Source organism: Oryzias latipes, chromosome 14 (assembly GCF_053564925.1).
Source record: "Oryzias latipes strain Hd-rR chromosome 14, Olatipes_Hd-rR_3.1".
NCBI classification, from domain to species: domain Eukaryota; kingdom Metazoa; phylum Chordata; class Actinopteri; order Beloniformes; family Adrianichthyidae; genus Oryzias; species Oryzias latipes.
The window spans coordinates 5,684,396-5,693,113 of NC_136250.1; the positions used below are offsets into that span (position 1 = coordinate 5,684,396).

The window sequence follows — 8,718 nt, forward strand, 5'->3', positions numbered from 1 at the left end:
AATAATAATGCTTGTAAATGTGTTAACTAAGTAATTTAATAAACCTTATTAGACTTATTGTACTAATAAATGTCTTACTAACACCCTATAAATTAATTTATAATGCTTGTTAATGTGTTAACAAAGCTTGTTAAGGAATCTTAATATAAAGTGTTACCGATGATTTTATAATCTTTTCCATCAACATTTAAATACCTACGTGAAAAAGAAGTAGTTTTAGTGTGTTGACTGACAGCTTTTATAATATTTTTAAATCCCTTCAATGTTGGGGGGGGGATTACAGGCATCCATAAGATTCAGAAAGAGCAAAAAAAAGTTCACAAAAAAGACATTTGTATGTACAAAATGGGTAAACAGGATTATGAAAAAGATGCAAATTGAACATTTTCTCACTCACTTCAGTCACTATGGTAGACTGGTAAATGTCTTTGCTGTAGACCCACCCGTCCACACAGCCCTCCAGCTCGATGTCGCTGAGGTTGATGTCCTTGTGAGGAATAAAACCACGAGCGGAGAGATTCCTGACCACATCCAGTCTGTATCTGCTGCACTTGCTCAGCTCTTGTTTTCCATTCACCTCCTGACAGTCACAATGACAACAGCATAAAACAAACCCATACGATGAGCATTGATAATTGATATTAGTCATTAAAATCAAATGTAAACTTTGTTTTTCCACGTTTAAGCAGATCATTTGAAGGCAAAACAGAGGAAAAAAAACATTCACACAATCTTCACCTCACTGCACACATCATGGTGGAACAATGTAAAGATGAATTTTAGAGACACCTGAAAAGGTGAGGAGTGAAGCTTTCATAACTGGTACAGAAAAGTGACTTACTGTGAGTGGTATGACACTTGTTAGCCATTCCTCTGTGAGGTTGCTCTCTGGGACGCGGCAGTGGTGACTTGGGATGTCATTCATGAAAACAAGAGTGAAAGCTCCGAATCCATTGGGCATGATGCTGGCGCAGAGTAGAAAGAAGACGGCCTGTTGGAAACGTCCCCACTGCCCCAAAAAAGCCACGGCATCCCCATAATTTTTCATTCCGAATCAACCCTCTTTCTCCTGGGTAAACGCTCTGTCTGCTGTCTTCTCCAAAAAAAAGAAATCGGATGTGCCATTTGGTTTTTTTTCCTCTAAACGCAGGTTTAAATAGAAGAGCACTCCCTTTCAAGGGATTACATCTTCCTGTTCACACCTGTTTTAAAAAAAAAATGAGCAAAGATCCAAGAGGGGGAAAGACTCACGCGATCCTGTAAGCTCAGCACAGTGGTGAGCAAATGATCAGGAAAATGTAGCAGAACTTCAGAGTGTGACACCCTCCACCCTGAAAGCCTCAAGGACATATAGAATTTTGACCCTTTCCCTAGATGAACCCGGTTAGTGCTGGTGAAAACATGAAATGAGTTTTGGTTTCTTGCTTTTCCTGTTTACTGACTAGTTTTACAAAAGAGTTGTGAAACGATTCTGTCTCAGAGCAACATGTGTTCTTGTTATGCTGCCAAATAGAGAAAGATTCAGACATGTGGTAATTCCGAAAGTATTTTTTTTTTAATTTGTGTTTGTGTTGATAATAAAACTTTAAAAGAAACATTTTTGGTTTATTTATTGAGTAACAACAATGTCAAAAAACTAACCAAAAGAAACACTTACATTGTTACATTATGTTTGTTTCCTTTGGAATAGCTGCTAAAAACTAAAACAAATAGCATCCTGAATAGAAAAAAACATTAGGTTGCAATATTTGCTTTATTGTGGTGCTTGCAGACCCATTTTAGAAGTAAAGAAGTCAAGTTTTTAGTTTACTTTTTAGCTGAAATCTAACTCAACAAAATTTGGATTTGGTTGTGTCAAGACTAATTGTTAAGATGTCAAAACATTTAGGGTATTGCCTATCGGGGAGTTAAATAGGAAGAACACAGATATTTAAAGGTAAAGCAGATTTATCTGGAAACCAAGATTGATTTTATGAGTCTTTTATAAATGTTTATGCTCTAAGACCTTTTTATCTGAATTATTTTTAAAATAAAAGTATGAGTCCTTGAGGTCCTCTGCACTGGTCTTCCAGTTGTCCCTAAAACCTCTGGTGAGGCTTCATCTGCCTCCTCAGTCCTCGCCTCTGGAACAGCCTGACGGAGAGCCTCAGGACTCCATACGGTGGAGAAAATGTTTCAACATGGCTTTAAGATGATCCAATCTGGTTAATTTATTTTTAAAAAAGTATCAATGATTAAACTTTTTTTATTAATCTATTTTTATTTATGTTTGTTATTATAATTATTTTTTTCCTATTGTAAATATTTAAATTTATCTAATTTCTAGTGATCCTGATATTCTTGAATATATTATTATCATTAATTTGAACTTGAGGTTCCTTTGCGCCAGGGCTTGCAGGTTTGATCTGTGGTTGCTGCCGCGCTGCTCGCTCTCACTGATGGGGCGGCTGGGATCCAGTGTTGGGGAGTGGACCCTGTTGCTGTCCTAATCTGGGTGGGCTCTGTGGCGATGTTCCTGCGGCAGAGGTGGCTCCTGGTATTAATAGATTCCCAATCTACACTTCCTCAAAGCACAAACAAAGCATTTGTTTCTTTATAATGTTTTCTGCTGGTATTCATTATATGTGGGGTCATGGGGTGTATGTGTCAACAGAGAGGGGGGGGGGTTGATTCATATTATGTTAACCACCTTTTTTTATTTTCTTTTTTTAGTTTGTGCTTAATTGTGAAAGTGCTTTGAGCTGCTCAAAGCTTGAAAAACTCATTTTTATGAATAAAGTTTGATTTAAATTTGACTCATGATCCCAGCTTCCCTGTTCTGCTACAGTGGTATGAGAAAGTTCGGGCACCCCTGATAATTTTTAAGAGTTTTCTTAATATATCATTGGTTGTTCGGATCATCAATTTCAGTTAAATATATCATATAGCAGATTAACACAGTGATATTTGAGAAGTGAAATGAAGTTTATGGGATTTAAAGAAACTTTGCAATAATTACTTAAACAAAAATAGGCAGGTGCGTAAATTTGGGGACCCCTGTTGTTTTATTGATTTGACTATAGCAATAATTATTGGAACACAAATTTTGTTTTATAAGGTCATTGACCCTTGACCTACATACACATGTGAAGTCAATCATGAGAAGAGGTATTTAACCCCTTGTGCTATCTTAGATGACCCCACCCTTACATTGACGTGTTATTCCTACCATGACAAAGGTGGATAAAGGTGGAAAGATTTCATGTAATCCATGGACACCAGTGAAGATCACAAATCATTGAAGAAAAAAAGGTTCAGAGCACTGTCTAGTGGGTCTAGATGACCCAACTCCCAATGTTAAAGTGTCTAGGATAGCACAAGGGTTAAGGTAGCAAAGAGCAGGTTTTTCTCCTCTTTGAATCTTCTCTGAAGAATGTCAACATGGGAACCTGAAAACAGCTGTCAGATGACCTGAAAACAAAGATTGTTTAACACCATAGTTTAGGTGAAGGATACAAAAAGCTTGCCAAGAGATTTAGCTGTCAATTTCCACTGTGAGTAATATAGTGAGAAAATGGAAGACCACAGGCACAGTCCAAGCAAAGGCTCGGAGTGGCGACCCAGAAAAATCTCAGATAGGCAGAGGCGAAGGATACTGAGAACAATCAAACTCAACCCACAGACCAGCTCCAAAGACCTACAACATGATCAGATGGTGTCACTGTGCATCGTTGAACCATTCAGCGCACTTTGCACAAGGAGATGCTGTATGGAAGAGTAATGCAGAAGAAGCCTTTTCTGTGCACACACCACAAACAGAGTCGCTTGATGTTTGCTAAAGCACATTTGGATAAGCAAGCTTCACTTTGGAATAAGGTGCTGTGGACTGATGGAACTAAAATGGAGTTATTTGGACATAACAAGGGGCGGTGTGCTTGGCGAACAAAGAACACAGCATTCCAAGACAAACACTTACTACCCACAGCTGGTGGCGGTTCCATCATGCTTTGGGGCTGTGCGGCCAGTGCAGGTATCGGAAATCTTGTCAAAGTTGAAGGTCGCATGGATTCCAGTCAGTATCAGCAGATTCTTACAAACAATGTTCAAGAATCAGTGACAAAGTTGAAGTTGCGCCGGGGCTGGATACTTTAGGTAAGAGAATAAAAATGTCTCACAGATCAGGACGAGTTCAGATTTTGAAACTGTAACATATTAAACTTAGTATAATTATTATACCGCAACTCAGTAAAGTCTCCGGCAGTTATGATTTACAATGAAGACGAGTAAAAATAGTCTGGAGTTGCACAGTTGTGTTATACTGTGCACAAGTATGTATTTGAAATCTAAATTTAATTTTGTGGGGAACCGGAGTGAAAATAGTATAATAGTAGCAGTAAGAAACATGTCATTGCTAACATCAGCACCGTCTGTGCAGCTGGATCAGTCAGTCATTACAGCCATTGCTGCAGGAGACCAGAGTGCCAGAAACAAGAGTCTGGTTAAACGATGGTGTCAAATCCCAACTTTCAAGGTACTTTTACTTTATAATGGCTCTATGTAATGGTACATGTAACTTTTGGACCCTGTTTGTGAATGGTGCATTGATGCTAGTTCACTCAGAATCATCTGACCCATGGACCACCTGTTTAATAAATACTACATTTCATTCAGATTACCTTGTTTCACTATGGCATTCAATTATTATTTCTCAACTGGAATTGTACCTCAAGAAATATCTGATAAATGCTTTATCACATCATCTCCTAGCATCAATCTGATTTTTTTTAAATAATTTTAAACGGGGCCATAATGCATCCTTTGGAGCACACAACTTTTCTGAAAATACACCAAAATTTTAACTGTTAACTCATTTTGTGTTTTGGGGAGTTTTTATTGTTGTATTTTTATGCTTTTACATATTTTTGTACTGTGAGGCGACCTTGAGTGTCCAGAAAGGCGCCATATAAATAAAATGTATTATTATTATTATTTAAAATGTATGCAGGTTGTTATGATCTTTTCTCCTTCTGTGATTCGACTTTTTTGTGTGACTTCTTCATCTTTCCTATCAGTTGTAACACTTTTAATCAATAACTATGTATGAACTAACTAAATCAAAGAATTTTTATTTGTATAACTTTGCATTAAAAAGCATGTACTCCATTACTGAGTCTTTACATCACTCTGGTCAGGTTGGCATCTTTTTGCCGGTGGTTCTTTGTCGGACTTGGCCGTTGGTTTGATCCTGTTAGCCTGCTCCCTGCTGGTCCTCTGTGGCTGCTTGATACTGCTGGTGAAACTCCTCAACTCTTTGCTCAAGGGCCAAGTGGCAAAGGCAATTAATAGTATTGTTAACACAGTAATGTAGCAAATACTAAAACAATTATTTATATGGGAAAATTTAATTAATAAAACGTTAAACATTTTAATTTTAGCAATGATTTATTATGTGTATGAAACAATGTTATAAAGTATTAACACATTTTAAAAAGTTTAACCATAACTTATATTTGTCCTACAGACTTTCCCCACCCGTTCACTTGGCTTGCAGGATATCTGGCTGTGTTTGTTGGAGCAGGAATGACCTTTCTGGTTCAGAGTAGTTCTGTGTTTACATAAGCCATCACCCCCCTTGTTGGTAATTTAACAATAAACACAGTTTCATTTATTACATGAATAATTGATGAATGAATGAACGAATAAAACCATTTTTTTTCAAGTGCAATTCATCTTAACCTTTTGAGACCTGGTATCCACATGCAACAACACAACATTGTGGGTTTTATTACCACTCTAGTAAACTCTGACTACCTGGGGTCCTATGACTACAAAATAAAAAAGGCATTTCAAACAAGAGCTCGGGTCTTAGGAGGTTAATTAAATAAAGTTACCTAAGAATTTGTGAAACATTGTTGGTGACTTGAAAGTTAAAAAGTATTCACTTAAAGCCCAGGAGGCTGTTTTTTTTGGAACAGGATTTCCAGCAAAACTATAGGTCACAGTAAATATGTATGAATGATAGTATTAAAATACTTCACTTCTTTTAAAGTGGTTACTTTGACCAATTGGTTAAATTTTATTAAATAATTTAGTAGCAAAACTTGCTACTAAAGCGTAGCAAGTAGTAAGGATTTTTTTATGTCCTGCTTCTGTGCTCGAGCTAAACTTTTGTTTTAACATTTTGCCCAAATATTCATCTGTCGCTGCACGTATTGGGGAAGGTTGAGACCTACATTGAGTTGAATTATTTGTAATGACCCATTACGGTCTGGCACAACAGGGATTGGTGTAATCAGTAACGGGTTTATCCGTTAACCCTGGGGTCTAACCTTGGAATCACTACCACAGCTTTGCTGGCAGGCCTGGAAAGTCCTGGAGACAAATTCGCTGCTGCCACACAGGTATGGACTCATTAACACTGTGAATTCAGTGAGGTTGGACATACACCAAAGCTGAAAAAGGAGTTTGAAAGGGTGAAGGCTGTAGTCGGGCCAAAAGTAATGTGTCCACCTGATCTTGAAAGGGAAGCTATACCAACATGGGAAGAGCATAGTTTATTCACACCCGTCTCCTTGTGCTATCCTAGGCACTTTAACATTGGGAGTTGGGTCATCTAGACCCACTAGACAGTGCGCTGAACCTTTTTTTGCAATGATTTGTGATCTTCACTGGTGTCCATGGATTACATGAAATCTTTCCACCTTTATCCACCTTTGTCATGGTAGGGAGAACACGTCAATGTAAGGGTGGGGTCATCTAAGATAACATAGAAGGGTTAAAGTGACACAGCTTACAGGTTTTCTCCGTCAGCATTAAAAAAATAGCACTACCCAATAGTACTTGATAAATGATTTTAAAATCCACCCCGATTGTGGTGTTCACATGAGTGTGACATGTTTGGTGTGAAACTACCCCATCTAGTGGTGAAAAGAAAAACTAACTAACAGTTGTTGAACACCGCCAGAGGGTTCAAGACAAAATGTAACGAGGCGTGTTCGGAAAAATAAAGACACTACAGCGGACTGTCCATTTTTTTTGTGAAGCATCACGGACATTACTACGGAGCCCGTGTCCTGACATTAAGATATAAAAATATATCTTGTTCCCACAGATTAATATCTTGTTCCCACAGGTTATTATGTCGTTCGCACAAAATACTATTCCGTTCCCACAAGATACTATTCCGTTCCCACAAGATACTATTGCGTTCCCTCAAAATACTATTCCGTTCCCTCGAAATGATTAACTCGTGCGAACGCAATAATTATGTCGTTCGAACGCAATAATTAATCCGTTCGAACGCAATAATTATTCACGTCATAAGTCATTCACGCGGATATGCTCTTTGTACGCCGGCAAAAGCCGCTTTCAGCGGTAACTTCCGTGTCTCTGTGACCCATATTCGCTCAAAAAAGGAACATGAAAAACAAAAATGATCACTTTATTACCGTCTCAATGAATATAAGAAAAATATCAAAAGATTTATGATAACTAGGCTGCTTTGTCAAACGATAGCTCCTGCTAGGCTACTACTAGCTCCGCCGCAGAGCTCTCTGATCATGTATGCCGGCATTTGGGCAACTGGCTGGTCTGTTGTCAGACAGCTGATATTGTAGTTTAGGGTCGAATAGGAATAATAATATTCAGGACTTGTCTTTTATTAACTTTAGCAGTCAGTATCTTTACATTCGAAGGCTATTAGGCTACATGCTAACTGACTAGCCGATCATTTCCTGTTATTAATTTACGTCATAGATTTACAGCAGATACCTTCACATTTCTGTCTGTGTGTGTCTCATTACATTGCATTGAAGACACGGAGGATGTTTAGAGAACAGATTTATTGATTTCAAAAAGCACAGAAGCATCCAGCAAAGCACGCTGGGAAACGGGACGTACTGCTATTGTTGTTATGCTACAAGCTAAAGGTAAGTGCTTTAGGCGAAGCATCCAGCTTAATATGATATTTTTCAGATTTTCATCGAGAAAATAACAGATCGACCATTCTTGCTTTTATTTTTACCCCTATTGAATGCTCACAGAGACACGGAAGTAGCGGCAGGAAGCGGCTTTTGCAGCAAGATGACTGAGGGCGTACCAGATGATGTGAAAGTGAATACGATGGATGCTTTTGTGCTTTTTGAAATCAATAAATCTGTTCTCTAAACATCCTCCGTGTCTTCAATGCAATGTAATGAGACACACACAGACGGAAATGTGAAGGTATCTGCTGTAAATCTATGACGTAAATTAATAACAGGAAATGATCGGCTAGTCAGTTAGCATGTAGCCTAATAGCCTTCGAATGTAAAGATACTGACTGCTAAAGTTAATAAAAGACAAGTCCTGAATATTATTATTCCTATTCGACCCTAAACTACAATATCAGCTGTCTGTCAACCGACCAGCCAGTTGCCCAAATGCCGGCATACATGATCAGAGAGCTCTGCGGCGGAGCTAGTAGTAGCCTAGCAGGAGCTATCGTATGACAAAGCAGCCTAGTTATCATAAATCTTTTGATATTTCTCTTATATTCATTGAGACGGTAATAAAGTGATCATTTTTGTTTTTCATGTTCCTTTTTTGAACGAATATGGGTCACAGAGACACAGAAGTTACCGCTGAAAGCGGCTTTTGCCGGCGTACAAAGAGCATATCCGCGTGAATGACTTATGACGTGAATAATTATTGCGTTCGAACGGATTAATTATTGCGTTCGAACGACATAATTATTGCGTT

General features: G+C 38.2%; 1 protein-coding gene and 2 long non-coding RNA genes across 6 annotated transcripts in view; 2 read left to right on the forward strand and 1 right to left on the reverse strand.

The window, feature by feature from the left end:
- Positions 1 to 1,463, reverse strand: part of LOC101164738 (organic cation/carnitine transporter 2) — a 19,614-nt gene extending 18,151 nt beyond the window's left edge. For 2 of the 4 annotated variants that reach the window (XM_078930970.1, XM_004076104.5), the window contains exons 1-2: positions 842 to 1,463; positions 398 to 580 (exon numbers count right to left, since the gene is read on the reverse strand). In XM_078930970.1, coding sequence (XP_078787096.1) covers positions 398 to 580; positions 842 to 1,048 — 390 coding nt within the window. In that variant the 5' untranslated portion in view covers positions 1,049 to 1,463. The remainder of the gene's footprint in view (positions 1 to 397; positions 581 to 841) is intronic. The other 2 variants (XM_020708668.3, XM_020708670.3) reach the window with 1 other exon arrangement.
- Positions 1,464 to 3,880: 2,417 nt separating this feature from the next.
- LOC144983739 (uncharacterized) lies at positions 3,881 to 5,142 on the forward strand. Its single transcript, XR_013647524.1, has 2 exons — positions 3,881 to 4,131; positions 4,415 to 5,142. It is a non-coding gene; the product is annotated as an uncharacterized LOC144983739 (long non-coding RNA).
- Positions 5,143 to 7,393: 2,251 nt separating this feature from the next.
- Positions 7,394 to 8,150, forward strand: LOC144983740 (uncharacterized). Its single transcript, XR_013647525.1, has 2 exons — positions 7,394 to 7,907; positions 8,022 to 8,150. It is a non-coding gene; the product is annotated as an uncharacterized LOC144983740 (long non-coding RNA).
- The last annotated feature ends 568 nt before the right edge of the window (positions 8,151 to 8,718 follow it).